Source organism: Aricia agestis, chromosome Z, assembly GCF_905147365.1.
Source record: "Aricia agestis chromosome Z, ilAriAges1.1, whole genome shotgun sequence".
NCBI classification, from domain to species: domain Eukaryota; kingdom Metazoa; phylum Arthropoda; class Insecta; order Lepidoptera; family Lycaenidae; genus Aricia; species Aricia agestis.
In genome coordinates, this window is record NC_056428.1 from 2152282 (window position 1) to 2175140 (window position 22859).

The window sequence follows — 22859 nt, forward strand, 5'->3', positions numbered from 1 at the left end:
TTCAACGTATGAAGTCCATCTGTCCGTCCAACTGACGTTTTAGAAGAATATAAACAAACAATAAAACACTAAAGTTCACATTTCGTAACAATGATATTCTATGTTACTAACGTAACTAGATTGGAAGTTTACGGTAGCAACGCGTCGCCACTTCGAAGATGCCTGCAGGCATATCTCACATACATAATGACATAACGAATATATGACTTGACATTGTCTTTTGAACAAAAAAGTGGTTACGCATTTCTGAGAATCTTTTGTAAGACATTGCTACTCTAGTATTTTAGAAACTCATTGTTTCGTAATCTTAGAAACAATAATTTATGTCTTGAATCTTGATGTAAGAAATAATTTACTACAAAAAAAGTACCTACTTACCCTCAAAATAAATTCGAATTTTTAACTTAGCGCACTTTTGATTCACCGTCATTGTACAATCTCTATCAGAGAAGTTGATTCCTATGCAAATCGGGGACCTAAGTAGTTTGGTTGCGTTACGTCAAACCCAGCTGACAGATCACAATTAACATTGAATTTACATATTCGACCAAATAACGTTGGTCTGTCAATTGCATAGGGATCAACTTCCTCGATGGTACAATAAACTTGAAATTTATTCGCGAAACATTTGTACAATCTTCATTTTTACGTAACTTAAAATTAATAAATAACTTTAAATTTAAACGTCTCTTTCAGAAAGAAGAGAAGACAGAAGAAATAAGAAGACAAAGTTCTCCATAAATTTGTCTTTTTCCGCTTTGCTGCTGATGCATTTACTATTGTCAACAGCAAAGTGAAAAGGTCTCCTTTATGAGAACTTACACCGAGCAAGCTGATAAACCTGCAGAAGAAAATAATTTAATTGAGAAGATTTATTTTCTACTTTTTTGTACTTATCGCCTTTTGGCAGCAACCTGCACTTAAATGTACTTCGTTCGGCGTACCACAGAGTAATTATGATATTATGCATTTATGTGATGGTTCTGTCAAAATGTTTAAAATTTTAATATATTATGTACTTACATTTGTTTTTTTTTATAATGTACAACCATCTTTCAAGCACTTGACAATCATTTTTAGGGTTCCGTACCCAAAGGGTAAAAACGGGACCCTATTACTAAGACTTCGATGTCTGTCCAGGCTGGCTGGAGACAGGCAGACTGTTCTCAAGAACCGCTATAGCTGGATTTCTGCACAGATTGTGTATATCTGTTGCCGCTATAATAACAAGTACTAAAAACAAAATAAATTAAATTTAAGTTAGGCTAATTTAAGTTTAGGCTAATAAGTAAAGAAACAGTAAAGTATTTTTACATGGTTTAACTTTGTATCTCGTTGTCATAATCATAACCGTAATATTTAAAATTATATTAAGTACCTATGTATTTTTTCGTCTCTAGTCCACCGACGCTGTGAACTGCGAAAGAGCGGCGAACCGATTTACTGTCTCATCCGCCACACGACAATGCGTTATATTGCATCTCGCTCTATTGCTGTTTCACAGAGTTTTCGCAGTTCGCAGCGTCGGTGGACTAGAAGCGTAAAGGGCTCATCTAGAATTCCAAATCTTAGATAGCACTACTCGGTCCCGGGTGTGATCACAAATAGCCGTCCTAATTTATATTTTTCGTAAGCAGAGTGATTTATAAAGTGGCATTCCACGCTTGTGTACACTCACTGACTGCATTACGAATACCACATCAATCTATTTTAAGAGAACATTTTTAACTTCAGAAAGATTTATATTGTTAGATAAGCTATTAGGAACCTTGGACCATGACGTGAAGAATCGCTCGTTTAAAAATATTAAAAAGAAATATTTCAGACCATAGTTAAGTTTTTTTGTCAAGAAAGCGTAGGTATTTAAAGTAAAAAGGTTTTTTTAACATTTTCAATCGTGACTTTATATTTCTTTGATTTATCAAAGACATAGACGAAGCTTTTAGGGCATCTATTAAATTCAATTTTATTTTTGTTTTCCATAGACACTTAATAATTCCGAAGTCAAAATCAAAGCTCGTTAGTGGCTGCTAAGAATATCTCGAAAGAGTTATACTAACTATTTTTCCAACCGTTCATAAATCAAATAGGATCAAGGGATTATCGCAGTCTTAGTTATTCTTTTAAAGCCGCTACGAACCAAAGTGGAAAATAATTTATATCAAAAATAACCTATCAACTTCTACCGTCTGTTAAGAGGGCGATTAACCCAAAAAAATCAGACATCGTCCTTCTCTCTTCACATTCACGCCCGTCTTTCATATGCCAGGTGAAAAAGGACGACATGGCCAAGTTAGTTTTTTCTTAATAACTCGATAAATATACAACCGCCAGACACTGTCTCATTGATAGAATTTTATACAATGTGTTAAAATATTAACTTAGTTTAATGCACGGTTTTGGCAATAAGTATATGAAAAATTTGTGAAAATTAGATGCATCTTTGTGATTTTTTTCTATCGAGAAAATTTTTCTTATAGAAAAAACACGATATAATTGTGTTTTTGATCAAATCATATTCTTGGAAATATAATGTAGTAGGTAATCTTTAGAAAAAGAAACAATTCGGGGCTTATTTTCAAGTATAAAAATGAAATATAAAATCGACAATTTTGGGTTAGTCGCCCCCTTAAACTAACAGCTAACGTCTACGAAGAAACTATAAGAATATATTTGCATTTTAAAAGAAAAAACAAATATATTCTTTTATGCAAAAGTGCTTATTCCAGTGGTGCGTAATTTTCTCAACGTGTACTTAAATTTTATATTGTTGGAGATATCATATTATGCTCCATTATAATGTAAATGTAAATAATAAATATGTATTAAAATCATCTATCATTAAAAATGCATTTTTAACTTAAACAAACGTAATTTTCAACTTTTATCGCTTGTAAATAGTATCAGCTAACTGACATGCCTAACAGTACTATTCTAATTCAACTATTCTTATTAATATAGCTATTGTACACTTTTCAAATAAAAAGAAACATTTTAAATAAGAATATGATTTTATTGTATTTTATGACTTACACCGCTACGCTAGTGCTCGTCTAAATGCGCGTACACTCTCCTCAACTTCTCCTTCTTGTTTTTGTTCGCGTGTTTCTTCTCTTGCTTCCACGGTTTACCTTTGACGGGGATGTCTGGTTGAGGACCGATACTGAAAATAAAATTAATTTTTAATATTTATCTATTATCTAGATACTAAAATAAACGTCTTACATAAAATATTAAAGTAAGTATTTTAAGTTTTTCTACAAAGGACAAAGGATAGTTTTCGCTCCGAAAAATGTACGGTTTTCGTGCGATAAAATTCACCTCTGAGTTGGTTGACACAGAACGACGCATCAAAAACAAAGTAGAGAACAAAAGTTAAAACAGTTTGTGGAACAATTCAAAGTATTTTGGTCTTTGGATAAGCTTAATCAAAAACCCGCCAAGAAAAACGAACCGAAGCCAAAATACAAAATCGACAAGCCTGAGCCTGGGAAAAGCAGACAAAGGATCTTAAATCTCCCCATAATTTACGATTACAAAGTGGCAAACAAGGTGAATCGTAAACGATGAAAAAATAAACAGAATGTAAAAAACCAGACGCGTTAGCGCGATATAAATAACCCAGATTTAGAGTTTTATAATGGCGAGTGGAGAGATACACCTGTATAATGTATACGTATACATAGCTGTGTATACAATGTAATGGTGATCGACGAATGATGAGAACCGCACGAAAGAATGAGGGCAAATTATTGGTATTAGTCGGTGGTGGAACATATAAAATGTTGCATCTGTTTCATAGCCTCAGCCCTGAGCATGTTTCTATCGATATCTATCGATTCTATTTAGGCGCGAGAAAGATTTGTTGAAAAAAATTAAAGACATTAGTAACTTTTCTATAAACAAATCTGTCTGGATTAGAGAGAATTGTTGATGCGACGGGATAACAGATTGGCCATAAAAAGTTAAAATGAATCTGGCTTCTAATATCTTAATGGTGTGATTAAAAAAATGTGATCAAAAGTGTCAAATACTATTAAAAATTGCGCCCAGGACGTTGCGTCAGAGTGCTACAAATCTCTCAACTGTTAGATGAAAGAGATTCTGAGGAAATTATCAATTATTGAAAGAGAATCGGGCGCTGGCTGCCGGCCAGGCGTTAGTTCGTGCGACTTTACGATGCTACTGTACTATGCAGAGCTGATTCTCTCACTTATAAGAGTCAGTCCACACGGCGCGTTGCGTCGACGCAGCACTACCGTTGCGTTGTTTTCCATACAAATAACCAAGGTGTTCACAAGGCGCGCTGCGTCGTGACAGTAGCGCGCAACGCATATGTCATGACGGACAGCACTGCAGCCCCCGGGACGAAACGGGAGGGTGTTGACGTTAAGACTGCTTCGTAATCTTAACGCTACGATGACGCAGCGTCCGTGTGACCGGCTATGCGTCAAACGTCAGCGCTACGGGGATGGTGGGGATGAATATTTTTTTTCGCGTCCACCCCACCGTGTGGGGTGTCGTTTGATAGGTTGTTTTTTAAAGGGATATTATTAAATGCACATCAGAATAATTTTTCAGCACACTACCTTAACTCCGCTACTTAACTGAATGCATTCCAGAAAAACTAATGCTGATAAAAAAAAAAAAAACAATTGATTAACTGAACATGTCCTTCAAAAAAAACTTAAACATCATACAAAACGAGACGACCTTTATAACCGAATTCACACCAAAAATATGGTTCATACATCGGATATATTATTTGTAAAACTAAAATTTAAATTGTTTATCAAAAATACTAACTTGCACTCTAAATTGGACCTTCTTACAACGGAATTTCTAAAAACGATATCGAAAGGTGCACCACAATAAAATCAATTTCTATTATCAAAACAAGTCTATAAATCGACAAATCGTATAACTAAAATATTTTTAACCTAACTTTATTTTCTTTTTGTTTCTCTGTTTTACTGAAAAATATGTTGGGGCCTCCTCATCTAATGCCGCACTCACTCCTTTGCGCTCGCTCTTTACTCTTTAGCGACCACAGATATATCTTGATCTATTTCTGTGTTAGCGACAAAGATTTTTGGTAATTATGATGAAATATGGTGAAAGATTTTATCATTCCAAAACTATATAATTGAAGGTTTCTTAATAAAAATTAAAAATTAAGAAAAATTATCGAAATTCACTACTGTATTGTAATTGTATGAGTTAATAAATTTATTAATGATTCTTAAATAATTAATAGCAATCTTGGCCCAATACGACTTCATTGGGTTAGGTTAGATCGTTAGCCATCGTGGTTATTTTTTGTGAACCACCCAGAAGTAGTCGACTCATAATTGAAGCCAGTTGTTTTTTCTTTTTTTTTCTTTAGTAGCTTGTCAACACCTAGAATGCAATTCCTAAGCCGGAGGCTTAATTATTTTGCAATATATCGGTAAGGAACCCTTTGTGCGCGAATCCGACTCGCTCTTTGCCGATTGTTTATTATTATTGTTTATAAACTGAGTTACCATTCACTATGCCAAAGTTTAGTCCATGTTAAATTAGCACTTGATGATTTTTAATTATATGAACATAACAGATTAAATTGGGTTTTATTTAGAATAAATGATGTTCCTGAAAGTAATTTAGGTGATGGTTTTCCTTTAAAAAGTTGTAGTATGTTTGTTGAACTAAGGAATTTTTAGATATACTATTTTAATAATAGTTATTCGTTCAGTAGAACAGTTTCGCAAATAACTTTAAATAGTATGCTGAATTCGCATTATTCAGGGTGCATAATTAGTGTGCAAGTCAGTATTTTTGGTGAAACTTTCAAATATTTTGATCGAGAAAAGGGAATATACAGATTTAAATACATGCCTTTTTTAAATATTATGAATATTCAAAGACAATCAAAGATCATTTTCCGATTTAAGGATCCATTTGTGAAACATGAAGTTTTGAAGAAAAAAACGTTAGAGTCCTCTTAACAAAAAAAACGAGTTAGAAGGGGGGGGTCTAACAGCTAAACGGTTGCTTCTAGAAATGAGAAAAAATTTACGGAAGTATATAATTATGCTGAATTTAAAAGGAAAACTATTACGGCTAAGAAGACTTCATAAGTTATTGAGTAATAGTCGAACAACTGAAAAAATGTATTCGGATAAGTATACCTAAAGGAACTTTAAACGTAATCGAGATGATGTTGTTAGTAGTGTATAAATGTATATTCATTGACCATTAAAAAATATCAACAACTAGCGGTACTACCGCGGAACCCGATATTGCGCGTGGCCCGACACGCACTTGGCCCGTCTTTTATAGTAAGAGCTACCGACAGCCAGACTTTCGTTATTTAACCTGAAGGCTTCAGTTCGATATATCGATCGATAGTATCGATACTCGATACCGACTACGTAAATATTTAGTATGGCAAATTTTACATCGGCGGCCACTTGCAGAACTAAAATCGCCATGCTAAATATTTACGTAGTCGGTATCGAATATCGATAAATATTGCAATTTTAAACTCATGGTAGAGCTGCAGATTTCAAGACTGGCAACCCTGCGGTATAATGTAGGAACTAGGAACACAACAAAGGTGCAAAATTAACGCGGTAATGAGGAAACGTGGCGCAATCTTAACGCTACACAAACTGCGCCATAAACCCTATACTGAAATTGAACAATTAGAACCCAAGATAGATCTTACACCGTACAATCTTCAGATTAATTACTCTCAAATCTAGAAATATGGTCTGTAGCGCCGCGGTCATTGACTCCCTGTCAAAAAACTTGTCGTATTAATTCGTCATTTTCTATACAGAGTACAGACACAAACCTCGATTGACAATGAAGTGAAAGATGTTTTATAGTCTAATGCTAAGTACTCACATACGGTTTTGCTCGATAGTTTTACTCCAAATCGAGCAATAACCACCGTGTGGACCGCAAAACTGACAGCTCGAAGGCTCGATGGAATTAAATATGTCATTTCCTTCGATTCGGAGTAAAACTATCGAGCAAAACCGTATGTGAGTACTTAGCATTTGGGCGACATCGTATTTTGTGAATGTGTTTTATACGTGGGAGAGCCATGCTTCGGCACGAATGGGCCGGCTCGACCTGAGAAATACCACGTTCTCACAGAAAACCGGCGTGAAACAGCGCTAGCGCTGTGTTTCGCCGAGTAAGTGAGTTTACCGGAGGCCCAATCCCCTACCCTATTCCCTTCCCTACCATCCCCTATTCCCTTCCTGACCTCCTCTACCCTGTAATCCTATTCCCTCTTAAAAGGCCAGCAACGCACCTGCAGCTCTTCTGATGCTGCGAGTGTCCATTGGCGACGAAAGTTGCTTTCCATCAAGTAACCCGTTTGCTCATTTGCCCCCTTATTTCATAAAAAAAATAAAAAAATGTGAACAGAATGTCAATTATATCACTTTAAACTCATAAATAGTTGAAGATAATCATAGGAAGAGTTACCAAATACGTTTTCCGATGAAACTATAATAGTCTATTTCTTTACAAGAATGGGCATTGTCCAAAAAAAATCACATGTACTTTTTATATTTTTTTTCGTTAAAATAGGGTATTTTAAGAATATGAATTCAATAATTTTGAAATTTATTGGCTAGTTTTTTCTCAATAAATTTTTAAAGTTTCGCTCTGACGTCATCACCGGCGCCCAATTGACCTCTGTAGTGTTTTAAATTTCCTTTCAATCTTATTTATAATGGCTGGTTCCTCAAATGCCAGTTCTCATTATGTGAAAGCTGATACGAGAAGCTTACCAAAAGTTCGAAATGTAATGTTGGTCGAATTTATTGCTTATTTAACGCCATTGAAGGTCGAACTAAGGTTAAACATATTTGTTCAAAAATATAGGTAACCAATGGGTATTTTTTTCTTTTATATACAGAAAAACGATCACTGACCTTATTTCTCGAAATGTTTTTGTAATGAGAAAAATTAAAAAAAAATGGACAATCCCCATTTAATTTTATTCTTAAGTTAACAGAAAGCAGTGCAGCAGAAACTTCAATGACCGCTGATGGCACCTTAAATTATCCTGACTATAGTAAGCTATTATAAATTATAGTTATTTATCCGACAATTTCAAAACGGAAACGATTGTGGTTTTGATTGGGAACAAACATTTTATTTGTTCTACCACCTTTTAGGACGTTACCAATATTTTGTGAACGTTGCAATTCTTATTATATGAAAAACTAGATGACGCATGCAAATCCGTTGCTCCATTCACAACCGTACATTTTCCTGGGATACAAAATATCCTATGTCCTTTCTCGGGACCTATGTCCGTCTGTCTGTAACCTCTTCACGCCCAAACCGCTAAACCGATCTTGCTGAAATTTGGTATATATACATGACTGGTGAGACATGTTCAATACTTAAAGGAGAGTACTCGGTACTCGATTCTCATTATAATTATATAATAAAATTAGGTACTTAATTTTTGACCAAATCTCCCTTTAAATAAATGATTCATGGACGCTAAGTAAATTACGCATACTATGCGGCCGGCGCGGCGGCCATCAAAGAAACACCGCGCCGCTACCCTTCTCGCGCGCGGTGTCCATGCGTTGGGTAAATAATTATATTTTAACTTTTAGCAACATTTACTCAGGCATCAATTGATTTTTTTTCATCTTATATAATAGCCAAATGTCACGTCCTCGAGTATTCAACATGTCTCACCAGTCATGCTGTACTTATACCAAATTTCAGCAAGTACGGTTTAGCGGTTTGGCGTGAAAAGATAACAGACAGACAGACATAGAGGTACCATGCATAGGAATCAGCTTCTCTGATAGTACATTTTTAAGATTAGTATGGATGTAATTATTAGGTATTATTGCTTACCCAATCATTGGTTTTCCTTTAACATGCGCTGCGCCTTTGTTTTTCGCAAAGAAAGTGTTATCAATTTCAGACTCTTTTGTAAGCCAACCCTGGAAAAACACACATAAACAAAGTAAGTAAATAAAATATAATAAGAATCAACTGTTGTCATAATATATCAATAAAAGTATGTTGTACATGTTGTTTTATTTATGTTTTCCACTTCTGTTAATATTGTACCAGCAGGACAATTTATACATAGGCGGATGGCGGACTTACGTCATTTGGTTGGGTTATGTCAAGTCAACGTTAGTCGTGAATTGTGATATTACAGCTCGACAAGGCTTTAAATGAACGTGGGTGACATCGACGGGAGCGCTGCTGGTAAAAGGAGAACTGTCAAACACATGTCAAAAATGACGTTTTTGTATGATAGAAGCGTTTAGTTCCTTTTCTCGCCACGTTCATATAGAGACTTGTCGAACTGTATTCATAACTGGGCTTGAAATAATCCGGCCAAATTACGCGAACCTATTTTCCAATTATTTTAAACTTTGAAATTACATTTACTTTAAACTAGATGACACCCGCAACTCCGTTGCACCAAAATTTGTTTATCGCGCAGGAACCGTACATTTTTCCAGGATTAAAAGTATCCTTTGTCCTTTCCCGGGACTCTAGGTATCTCCATACCAAATTTTAGTAAAATCAGTTCAGCAGTTTGAGCGGGAAGTGGTGACAGACAGACAGATCAGATGGACAGACACACTTTCGCATTTATAATATTAGTATGGAAGTATGGATTAATTTAATTTTCATTTCATTTCATTTTAATTCATTTTTCCTATTATTTCATATCAACTCACCTCCACGGCTCTAGCCTCCCTCGGCGTGGGTTTCCTCTTCTCCCCCATCACCTCCACAAACTCGGTGGGCGCCGGGGGGTACCCGGGGGGTGTCTGCTCCCAGTGCAGGCGGCCGGTCGCCGCGTCCTTCAGCAGCAGCCGCGCGGACCGGGACACGTCAGGCTGGCCCGCAGCCGTCATGAAGCCGCGGTTGACTGGAGGAAACAAATTATATGTACTAATTGACACGGTGAACTTCGTATCAACTCCCTCCTATAAACCTTCTGTGAACTTCCACAGAGTACAAACATTTTAAGACTACCCAAATCGGTGAAATTCTCGAGTTTTTGCGAGCCCAACAAAATTGCACTCAACCTCACACACAGTTTTTTAACATATTTTAGTACATACTTATAAGATTTAATTTCGTATGTTCTATAATCTATGCATTAATTTAAAGAGTGTGAAATTGGTTACAAAAAGTATGCACTAAATTTGTTGTTGATTGGTGAAATTTTGTAAAATTTTGACAAAAAATTAAAATGGCGCCATAATGTTCGGCCTCAATAGAATTTTTACACCCCGGGAATCGAGAGGTAAAAATCTCGCAGGCTAATACAGTGATACACTACTAGTACTCACACGCGTGCGCCGTCAGTATCTTCTTGTACTCGAGGTCACTGTCGTCGTACTCGGGCAGCAGCAGGCCGTACTTGGCGGCGAACGTGTGTCGCGACACCAGCTGACAGAGGCGAGCCATCGCGGCGTCGTGGGCTCGCATCTGGTGACAATATGGAATTGAAAAATTAAAAATACGATACAAAACTCAAATACGTGTAAAGAATCAAAATGCAAAATATTGAAGCGACTCAATTCACTGAAAAAAAAACCTAGATCAAAGTTGGTCCACCCGTTTGGCTGATCCGTCGCCACGGACAGGCCCCAGGGTCTGGCTTCCAACGTCACTGACCTGGTCGATCGGCAGCACTGCGGTCAACAGCAGATCGGGCGCGACCGCGTACGCCGGCAGCACCAGTCCGGGGCAGTCCAGCAGCTCGATGTCCTCGTCCAGGATTAAGGTCTGGATATGACGAGTGTGACCCGGCATGGAGCTCACACTGACCTAGAATGTAACAGTGTTTTAGGGCTATATAGAATGTAACAGTCGCATTACGCATAATAATAGCTGTGATAATACTACCTAAGGCATCCATTAGACGGTCATGCCCTGGTCAGTCAATTCCATCAATCATGACTTTCGTTTGACTGTTGGTGAGTGTTGGAATTAGTTTAACATTACACAGTCATTCCGACTGATTGTCAGTCATACGCAAAACTTCACAAAGAATACACGTGACGCGTGATTGACGAAATGCCATTAAACGTAATTTACTCAAAAGTCATGATTGATGGTTGCATGACATAAAACCAAAATATCCAGATAACTGTCAATCGATTACATGCAACCATCAGTCACTGCATTACACGGCAGGTTATTCAACACTTACAGTCATGACTGTGGTAAAACTGGCAGCAAACCTACTTTCCACTAATCATCAATTTGGTAGTAAGTAATAACTTACTTACTACCAAATTGATGATTAGTGGAAAGGCCTGAAGATACTAATTAGCTGATAATGATGTCTTAAGTATGGTCACAAAAACCTTTGTACACAGAACATGGTACTTATTTTTTCGGGTTCCGTACCGAAAGTGTAAAAACGGAACCCTATTACTAAGACTTTTGTCTTTTCGTCTCCCTCCAGGCTGTATCTTAAGATAGCTAAACTTATGAAATTTTCACACATTGTATATTTCTGTTGCCGCTATAACAACAAATACTAAAAATAAAATAAAATTAATATTTAAGGGAGGCACACATACAACAAACTTGATTTTTTTGGCCTTTTTGCTCGATATCAATAAAGGTAATAGGTAGGTATAGGCACTTGAAATTTTCACAAAATCCTTGAATATATATTGTACTTTATAGATTAATAAAAATATTAAAATAAAATATAAAATTAAGGGGGACTGCCATACAAAAAAAAATGTTTGACCCATTTTTGCTCTATAACGGTAGAGAACCCTTCGTGAGCGAGTCCGACTTGCTCATGAAGGCTTTTTTGTGTTGGTATTATGTAATAGCAATATTTATACACAAAGAAAGAGTCAAGTAGCCATAACCCAATATGCTAACTGCGAAAATATGTAGTTTGAATAGAAACACAAAAGTACCTTCTTAGTTTGCATCAAGATATTAACAGAGCTGGATTTTCCGACATTTGGGTATCCTATCATTCCAACTGTTAACCGAGGCGGATTCTTCAATTTACTTGGTTTCTGTGCCCTCAAAACTTCTACCAACTGATCTCTGTCGAAAACCTCATATGAATTTTTCACTTCTTTGTTTATTTCTTCTGAATTTTCTTTTGATTCTTCTGTGGAATCTTCTTTTTCATTGTCATCTTTAATAGATATATCTTCTACAGGTTTACCTAGGTGTATGTTTTCAAGAAGTTTGTCTAAAGCTGCTTGGATTGAGTTTATTCTATTTGCTGTGTTATTAACCGCTGTATCTATTTCACCCAGCTGTCTTTTAAACATTTCGATATCCTTTGCTGTCTCATCTAACTCATCATCTGAATCTTCTTCACTTTCAACAGATTCTGTGTCAGAATTTTCTTCTTTACTATTACTGGATTCTTCTGATATTTTTCTTTCTTTCATGCTTTTTGCTGCCGAAAAGAACACAACGGGAATTTTCTGAAAACGAAAATAATTATCAAAAATTAAAAACTTTGTATGTGAACATGAAATCTTTTAGAAATCATAGATTCTGCTGTAATAAAAAGTAACCATAACATACAAACTTAGATAAGTAATTTTATAGATATAGCCCATTTGAAGGAAGATACCAATGAAATTAAATCTAAAAATATTAATAGTGCAGACTACTTACACTATTACACTATGCTATCTTTGTCTGGTACTTTGGAAAAGTATGAGACAACTGATAACACTGATCTCCATTATACAAGTACGCTGGATCTATGATACCCACTTTTTTTTTGTGCCATTTAAAGCGGAATCAGCGCCCCCATTATTAGGACAGAAAACTAAATTTGACGTAACCATTGGTAACCATGTATTTATTTTAATTCTCTATGGCTTAATCGTTCGAATCATGGAATTAATATGTACTACGTACAACAGGAATGCTCACTTGCAATCTTCTTGAGTGTCAAAATGAACCTTATTATAAAGAAAATAAAGTATTTTTTTAATAACCAATATTTACTCTGGGAAGTGTGCCCATGTGAGACAAACTTTTTCTTGATGCGTCTCTGTCGCACAATTGCCATGTAAAATATTTTAAGTTTTAACGGTAGTAAATTCAAGAACAGTTCTTCGCAGCAAAGACAATCATTTTGTTTATGAATATCACGTGCCGTATATTTGTACTTGTATACTAATAAAAATATTGAATGCAAAAGTTTGTAGGTCCAGATAAATCCAAATGTTATGTTTCACGACATTAAAAAATTATGGCAGGTAGTTTTATTACATTTACACTCGGCAACACTTGGAAAATGGCATAAGCATCACAAACGTCAAACGACAAAAGCAATATGGCGTTTTCTTTGTCTTCGTATGGAGTTATTATTAATGTTTTCCAAGCTTAAAACGATTTTTAAATAGTGTCGTTTGTAAAATGGTTAACAATATATGTGCTGTGAGTGGCTGTGGGAAAGAATCGTACCCTGGCTGTGGATTATCTTTTCACAGGTAAGTTTGACGTTCAGTATGCACTAGGGTACGGTACGGTAGGGTAGGGGCACAATAGACATAACGACCAGTAGTTCGACTGCAAAGAAACGGACAGGTTTCAATATCTGTCAAATTCGTCGGGTTTCACTAGGATTATGAACGGAATGTGCCTCGCGCTGGCTGATATAATTTATTTTTAAATACCTATTTAAAATAAAGATTTCAAAATTGGATTCTGACAATTTTAATCGCAAGTGCCAAAACACAAACAACAATACGACGAAAGAGGAACACGTCCATCGAATATGTCATATTTTTAAATTCGTAGATAACAAGTTAACAACCCTAGCAACGATTCTCGTCATAATACGTCAAATTTAAAAATTTCAACATCAGTTCTAAGTCGGCATACTCTATCATTCTGTCTACTCTGGTAGGGGGTACTTCAGTACGCATTTTACGTTTTTATAATCTTCTTATATATAAAAATGGATTTCCAAATTTGTTAGTCGCGCTCAAACTCGAAAACGGCTGAACGGATTGGGCTGATTTTAGTCATAAAATATTCGTAGAAGTCCAGGGAAGGTTTTAAAGTGACACGAAGTTCACCGGGACAGCTAGTGATATTATATAAAAAATTAATATTAGTTGCCAGCGACTCCGTCCGCGTGGGCTTCAGCTTATAGCGCGCGTTAGTTCCCGTTTCCATGTAGGCTACATTACTGCAAATTGCAAAATTTCCACGACAGAGGTGCTTCCGCGGTACACTTACTTCAAAGTTCAATGTTTACACTTTACAGACAGACAGACACGTCACACTTAAAACGCCCCTTTTTTCAATCAACATTTAGAAGTAAAATACAAACATAGAATTAAAGAACATTTAAACTCTTTACTCATCGCATTAGCCGGAACAAATCAAAATTTTCCAGATTTGAACTGACTACTGACACGACATCATCTTAAACGGCCCATTCGCTATCCTGCATTGCAGTCCTGCTGCAGTCCGCCGTGCACGCCTGCAACACCATTCGCGGACTGCACGCAGGATAGTGACTGGTGTTGCAGGCCTGCACGGCGGACTGCAGCAGGACTGTAATGCAGGATAGTGAATGGACCCATTAAGGCAGCCGGTATAAATTACACTAAAAATAAATGGCGGATAATTATGTCAAGTTATGGTGAACATGGCCATTTGGGTTATAGAAGTGGAACTGTAGTTTAGTTTCTTGCGTGTATGTAAGGTGTCGTTAGTTGTATAATATTTGTAGTTTTCGATATTTTTGAGATAGGTGTACTTACCCTGTAGGTGCACTTGCCCCGACGGACCTTAATAAAAATTGTGTTTATATTAATTTTATATTTCCAGTTTGCCTTCAGATTTAGAGCTAAAGAAAAAGTGGTTAGAGGTGATACCCGGCAACTTACGTCAAAGCTCTGTAGTTTGTTCACTTCATTTCAAACCGGAAGATTATCGAACAGAAGCTCGGAAAAGGTTGAAACCTGGAGTGACTCCTTCTATCTTTCCAAAGGTAATTTAAAAATATTTAAAATTAGCAACATTGTATCCTAATAAAAAAGTAAGCGAGACTGACAGACAGACAGAGATACTTTCGCATTTATAATAATAAATTTCGACGACCTCTGTGGCTCAGTGGTGAGCGCGTTGGTAGCTCAAGCCGGGGGTCACGGGTTCGAATCCCGCCGACGGAACAAAAAAAGTTTTTCAAAAGTTCCTGGGTCATGGATGTGTATTAAATATGTGTATCATATAATAAAAATCTTAAATATATGTATAGTATAAAAAGTATTAAATATATATCCGTTGTCTGGTACCTGTAACACAAGTCCTTCAGGTACTTACCACGGGGCCAGACTGACGTGGTGTAAAGCGTCCATAACAAAAAAAAAAAAAAAAAAAAAAAAAAAAAAAAAAATATTTGTATAGATAAACGCGAAAGTGTGTCTGTCTGTCTGTCTGTTACCTCTTCACGCCTAAACCGCTGAACTGATTTTGGTGAAATTTGGTATGGAGATACTTTGAGTCCTGAGAAAGGACATAGGATACTTTTTATCCCGGAAAAATGAACGGTCCCTGCGTGATAAATGAATTTTGGCACAACTGAGTTGCGGGCGTCGCGTCGTCTAGTTTGTAATAATAATTATTTTTATGTAATTTCGTTACAGATTTTTCCCGAAAATAAAAAAAATGAAGTGTTAAGCGATATACGCTTAAAAACTAAAAAATGAAGAACCTGGATCTTCTAAAAGTCCTCCAAGGAAGAAAATAAAAATTGACATAAATACACAAACATCAACTTTGATTGCAACACCAAGAAAAATAAAATTAAAGCGTGAATTAAAAAATCTTAAACAAAAAATCAAGAGAAGAAATGTAAAAATTAATAATTTAATGACACTTTTATCATGTATAAAACAAAAATGTAAAAATTATCTGTTATAACAAACTGTTTCCCAAATATTCATCAGCAATTAAACGAAAAAAAATCTAACAAAGGCACAAGATTTAATGATGACCTAAAATCTTTTGCTCTAACATTATATTTTTATTCAGCCAAGGCATATCGCTATTTGAGAAATTTTGTTAGCATTCCACATCCTTCTACTCTTAGACGACTTTTAGCTACACATGATTGTAATGTAAGGTTCATATCGGAGGTTTCGAACTATCTAAAAGATGCTGCAAAAGAGAATGTCAACCTATATAATGTTGCACTAATTTTTGATGCAATGTCAATTAGATCTGAAATAAAGTATGATAAAAAAAGTGATAAATATTGGGGTTACGTAGATTATGGGGGCATATTGGTCAATGACTCGGAGACCTTGGCAACGGAAGTTTTGATTTTCCAAATTGTGTCATTTACCACAAAATTTAAATGCCCAATCGCTTATTTTTTTATAAATAAAATATCTGCCCATATTCAGTCTGAATTACTTCTAGCTGCTATTAGATATTCAGGAGATATTAATATTAACGTCAGATCTTTAACCTGCGATGGAACTGCAATTAATATAAAATCATATAAATTACTGAGTTGTGATTTTTCATTAAAACGTCTTTTAATACATTTAGTTTTTCTCAACTTGCATTAGATTTGCTCCAAAAAGGGATATTAAAATATTTCCTTACATATAAATGTTCTCAAGACCATCTTGAATAGTTCTTTTCTTGTTTGAGGGCTTCTGGCGGGCATAATGATAACCCAAGTGCTTTGCAAGTCAAGTATGCTTTAACGAAACTACTGTTCCGCAACAGCGTCACTCCTAGTGTGAACGCCAATTCTTTTGACGCAGATTTTGAAACGTCACCAGTTATAGAATTTAGATCAAATAAACATGAATGCAATTCAGTATTTACAACACAGACTAATGAGGAACAAGAAAATAAATGGCTCCTCAATGTTGTTAATCGACTAAATCTCTCTGAATACAAAAATAACATTTTATATTACATATCAGGTTTCATCGTAAAAAAGATCTGTGAGAAAAGCAACTGCGAACATTGCAAAGCAGCGTTATTAAGCAATGAAATTCAAATTAGTAGAGAGCATGGCTATGCCGTTGATTTAAGCAATTATTCAGCTTTTACAACTTTCATAGATAGAGGTGGCTTGAAATATGCATCAAAATTCGTTTTTCGCGTCATCCAATATACTGAAGTCTTTATAACATTGGCAAAAGATTCTATATTAAAAACTAACCGGCATAAAATAATGATTCTGATTCAGCAGCACTTTTTCGATAAATTAGAGTCTCTGATTGTTCCGCCACACCCAGTAAATTCTTTTAATTGTGAAGCCAGACATGAAATAATTCTTTTAAAATTAATTGCAAACAAATATCTCACAATGAGAATGTCAACTTATGGCAAAGATCAAACATTTAAGGCTATTGGCACATCTCGAGCTACTTTGCGTCATAAATTGCACAAAACAATATTGTTCAGTAATGTTTAACTTTAAGGCGGGGATTAATCTCAATCCAAAACGATAACCTTGCACACAACCAAAGACCAAACGTATACGCATCGCAATAAGATTCATTTTAGCTTAGCATAAAACTGTAGGTTCTCGGGCGGATCTTCTCTATTTTTCATGTTTTTTAAAATATCTTTGAAAATAAACATTAAGAAACAAAATTGTTCGGTTAAGGGCATTTTAATATAGATTTACTAACAATTTATTCAAATAAAATGTGTTGTTATCCTAGTTAATACTTTTATTTCGATAAAATAGATTTTTATCGGAGGTGAGTTTGTAAATTAATTACAGCCAAAGTATTACGTTTTATTAAAATGTTTATGGTTTAAGGTATCATCACGTATTATACTAATATTATAAATGCGAAAGTATATCTGTCTGTCTGTCTCGCTTTCACGCCAAAACTACCGAACCGATTGTAATTAAATTTTGTATACAGATAGTCTAAAGCCTGAGAACATAGGCTACTTTTTTACTGGAAAAAAGGGTTGTAAGGGGGTGAAAATACGAAAATTTGTTCAAATTAAGTTAGTTCCAAAAATTCATACTAGATGGCGCCGTGCGTCTCTTACATTGCGCTAACGCTTGCCCAACATCTTTCTATAAGAGGTGGTATCATCAGACATTTGAGTTTCGATTTTTTTCGATTGTTATTTCTTTTTTACGTTATTTAATAAGTCAGTACTTTATATTATATACAGTGACGTAACCTTAAACCTATCAATGATAAATAGTTTATGGGTAAAGTTGTGTAATTGAAGGGCTAAATAAGCTTTAAAATTTGGCATAAAATATAAAGTTTAATTTTTAAAAATGAAATATTATCTGCACACTGCACAGCTGTTTTGATTTGGGTACCAGGGTTTTTTTTAAAAAAGCTTTTGACACCAATTTTGATGACATCGCGCGCTATAAACTGAAGTCCACGCGGACGAAGTCGCGGGCAACAGCTAGTTTTAAATATTGTACTTTATATCTCATATTTTTTAACACTTCGTTATTATATTGGAACTAGATAAACCGGGAGTCACGGAATAACGAATTGGGTTTTATCCTCGCCTTAACGGCCATTCTCCGGTTTGGTATTATTTGCCTAATTACCGTAACCTTTTTTTTCTTCGTTGATTTGACGTCTTAAACTCATTAAAATATGAAAGTAATGAAAGATACGAACACAATAATAAATGAGGCATGTTACAGTTAGTTATAGTTTTTTAGAAAATAAGACTTAAAAATTTATAGGTACCGTAATTAGACAAATGTAATATTTTATGTAACGGTAATTAGGAAGCATCATAATTCTATCTAAAACATAATACAAAAACAATGATTAATAAGTTGCACAATATGTATAATAATTGTAACAAAAGGGGTAGAATTAACGAATAACGATGTCCTATACAACTATAACCTGCCAATAGTAAAAAATAGACACTTTCAAATAAAATCTGAAAAGTAAGCAAATAGCAACAAACATTGTTTTAATCGGTAAATATTTATTAAGAGCAAAGTACGATGAACCTAAAAATAAGAATATTCTAAATCTCTTTGGAAAGAATAGCAACTCAAATGTAGCTCACAGCTCTTACAGCTCGGAATTTAAGAATTATATCTATTATAACTTAAAAAAAAAGAATAGATGCTGAAAAATAAATATTTTGAAGTGGAGATAAAAGCAGGCAACCGGGAGATGATGGAGTCAGATGAGTGGAACATGCAGGCAGCCGGGAGATGTTCGTGTCGGAAGTGGATGCAGCCGGGAGAACAGAGAAGAGGATAGAAAAATGCGATTGAAGTTGTTTTATGTAAAACTATATAAAAATAATTTATAGTATTATGTATTATTTGTAACTGCAGCGGTATGTATAAAATTAGTAATTATGTTACAATTTTTTTTTTATTTAAATTTTATGTTGATATCAAAATTAAAAATACGGGAGCCCTAGAACATTTTTTTTTGTGATTACTAACAAGCTAATTTTTTGTGAGTAGTGACATTTTGACGAACAAAATTTTTATTTACAAAAAACCTCGAAAGTGGTAGCTAACAGAGATAGAAAGGATTTCATACTTTGAATTGATGGTCTTAAAATATGGATTGTTATATTTGTAGGACAATGTTACTTTTAAATTATATGACTATTAACCTACCAATATACAAAAAATCAGCTTTTTAGGGTTCTGTAATCAACAAAACGTGGTTGACTACTGTACCCTAAAACGGAACCCTAACCAGCTGATTTTTTGTATATTGGTAGGTTAATAGTTATATAATTTAAGAGTAACCTTGTCCTACAAATAAAATAATCCATTTTTTAGGACCATCAAGTCAAAGTATGAAATCCTTTCTATCTCTGTTAGCTACCACTTTCGAGATTTTTCTAAAATAAAAATGTTGTTCGTCTTATCAAAATGTGGCTACTCACAAAAAAATTGTTCTAGGGCTCCCTCACTATAAATAGAAAGTTGGTCCACAATAAATAGCCTATATAATCCTTCACGTTATACATTCCCCCGCTTTTTCCACATTTTCCTCTATTTCTTAGCTCCTATTAGTCTCAGCGTGATAAAATGTATAAAATGGGCTGTCTAACACTGAAATAATTGTTCAAATTGGACCAGCAGTTCCTGAGATTAGAGCGTTCAAACAAACAAACTCTTCCACTTTATAATATAATATGATGAGATTAGTTAGGGTCTAATCTTACAGAACACTTATTCAGCTTTGTTCAGCTTTAATACGATACACTGTAGCACTACTTTGATAATATTAGAAATGAAATTAGAAAATACAATACAACAAAGTTTTCGTTAGAAGCTTATCTTCAGTTTTGTTTTTAGTTTTTCGTAGTGTTAACTGCTAAAAATAAATGGACTATAGATAGGTACTGCTACTTCACGTTATCTATGTATGAAATCGTTGTTATATGTACTTAATTGATTGTACTGTTAGTTCTTGGTGGAAATGCATGTTGAAATAAAACAATATTTGCGTGCACTTTTTCCACTATATTAAGAAATTATTAACAAATTACACGACCAGTTTCGAAATTAATTACACCTGAAGATGATTAATTTCGAAACTGTTCATGTAATTTGTTAATAATTTCTTAATATAGTGGAAAAAGTGCACGCAAATATTGTTTTATTAGTGTTCAAATCGTTGTTAATTTATTACGCCTATCTAAATTACGGAGAGGAAGTCTGTAATCTTTAATACAAATATGTAGCGTTTGTATTATTCAATTTAATATTTTTGTCCTAATGGTCGACATTATCTGAATCTGGAAACATTTCATCGATAATAGAAAAGATAGCTGTTGTACATCACTAGTATTAGTTCCAAATACTCCCACTACTGCTATCAGCGCCAATATGGCGACATGATGGCGACTTTCAAACGTCATTTTTACGTCAAATTTAGTTCCTATTCCTAATAATGGGGGAGCTGATTCCGCTTCAAATAGGCACAAAAAATAGCTGTAATTTCAAAGGGTATCATCAGTCCAGCGTACTTGTATAATGGAGGTCAGTGACTGATAGGCAAAAACATTGTGTGATAATGTGTAAGTATAGAAATAGAAAATATTACCTCTTGACTGAAATATTCTGCCCAACATTTCCTCAAATACTCTGAAGTAAGATCAGCTTTGTTCAATAACAATATACATTTGCAATTTTGTTCTTCTGCATACTTTTCTAGGTCTTTACACCTAGAAACAGAAAAAAGTATAGTTAATAATTTCATACACTATTTATCTATTATTTTAAATTTGTAATAAGGGGCCCCTTATGAAGTGGTGATAAAATAAATATGCCAAAACAATAATAATTAATATTAAATTAATACACTAATAAAACACACTTTTCTTGCACTTTTTCCACTATATTAAGATATTATTATAACTTTTAACAAATAACACGACCGGTTTCGAAATGATTCATCATCAGGTGTCATTTCGAAACCGGTCGTGTTATTTGTTAAAAGTTATAATAATATCTTAATATAGTGGAAAAAGTGCAAGAAAAGTGTGTTTTATTAGTGTACAACATGAATTTCCACCAAGAACCGACAGTACAATCAATTACATATATTAAATTAATAATCTTACCTGAACAAAAGTGGGTTTCTAGCATCTAATAAGATTAAGACAATGTCTGATTTCTCCAGAGTTCTCCACAGCTGTTTCCAGAGCTCCAGGTTCCTCTCATAGGGTGTGACTGCAGCTCCGAGTTTCTCCTGAAGCTCATTGAGGTGTCTTCGCCAGTCGAGGAAGGCATCTCGCTCTCTGGTTAACTGTTCCTCTACTTCAATTCCCGGTGTCCATAGAGGTCTAAAAGAATTTGTATGTATATTTGAAAACTAAAATAACAGAAATGTTGAAGAATGTTTGTTGTTAGAAGAAGTCGGTTAAAAAGCAACTCCATAGTCCTATAAAATGTTCTTATCCATATTTAGATATTACGTCATGTTCTTTGCAACTACATTGATAAAAACTTTGTTTACCCAAGGTAAATTTACAGTTTGTTGCAGTAAGAACTAATATTTTCTAATTCCTTAAGTATGTGTGTACTTACTACTTTTTTTTTACTATGAATAATGGAATGAAACTATGGATTTATATACCTTCTAGGCACTGTTAATGGTTCATCAAAATCAGGTTGAGATGTGACTAGTTCTACTTCTAATGGTGCTGATTTAACATATTTCACATTCAACTTCTCAGCGACAAATTCTCTATTTGCAAGTTCAGCGGTAGACAGAAACTCCTGCAGCGAAGACTCTGCTGTGACAGATTGCAGGTTGAGGCGACCCCAGTCATATCCATCATTCACTTCTGTAGTATGCAACTGAAACAAAGTGTTAGGTTAGAATTGGTGCATCTTGAAGACTTCGGTATTCCTATTAATTTTGCATGTAATAAACAAATATCTTCAGAAGAACATTTATACTTACTAACGTATTGTCCTCAACATGTCGTCTGTGCCTGTTTTTAGCAAATCTATCCTTGATAAGTGATCTTCCTAGAGAATCCTTATTTTTCTTCCCCATTTTTACATGTGATTGGGTATCGTATGAAATTCAGCTCGTGGGTTTCACAGTTCGTTTTATAGATTTATAGAGTGACAAATAAATTGGTATTTCAATTATTTGTGAAATATACATTAAAATCACAACGCAAAAACACTGAAAACATGGAAAACAGCATGTTTTGGTCAATGACAGTGACATATGACATTAGAATTTAGAGGAAAGCTGATTTTTTTACATTTTGCACTAAAAGTATTACAATAAAAAATAATTGTACGTCTAGTCTATTGTCTATGTCAGTTGTCAATGTCATGTAGTTTTGACTTTTCTTTGTCGAATTTGAGA

General features: G+C 34.7%; 1 protein-coding gene and 1 long non-coding RNA gene across 2 annotated transcripts; one reads left to right on the forward strand and one right to left on the reverse strand.

The window, feature by feature from the left end:
• Positions 1-2998: 2998 nt before the first annotated feature.
• On the reverse strand, positions 2999-22692 carry LOC121738673 (large subunit GTPase 1 homolog). The gene is made up of 10 exons (XM_042130889.1): positions 22440-22692; positions 22110-22333; positions 21595-21816; positions 21075-21195; positions 11946-12473; positions 10678-10830; positions 10350-10488; positions 9729-9922; positions 8884-8972; positions 2999-3163 (listed from the first exon to the last, which is right to left on the reverse strand). Exons 1-10 carry the CDS (start codon positions 22533-22535, stop codon positions 3043-3045), a joined length of 1887 nt encoding a protein of 628 aa, XP_041986823.1. The 5' UTR covers positions 22536-22692; the 3' UTR covers positions 2999-3042.
• LOC121738674 lies at positions 13234-15770 on the forward strand. Its single transcript, XR_006037321.1, has 3 exons — positions 13234-13496; positions 14848-15010; positions 15666-15770. It is a non-coding gene; the product is annotated as an uncharacterized LOC121738674 (long non-coding RNA).
• Positions 22693-22859: the final 167 nt, after the last annotated feature.

What these genes read in the sequence shown, in the direction of transcription:
- LOC121738673 (XM_042130889.1), bottom strand. Translation starts at nt 22,535, where the DNA reads ATGGGGAAGAAAAATAAGGATTCTCTAGGAAGATCACTTATCAAGGAT. An exon ending in ATGTTGAGGACAATACGTTA is followed by an intron (nt 22,334 to 22,439) that starts GTAAGTATAAAT and finishes ACTTTGTTTCAG; the next exon opens with TTGCATACTACAGAAGTGAA. An exon ending in CAGAATATTTCAGTCAAGAG is followed by an intron (nt 12,474 to 21,074) that starts GTAATATTTTCT and finishes TTTCGTTTTCAG; the next exon opens with AAAATTCCCGTTGTGTTCTT.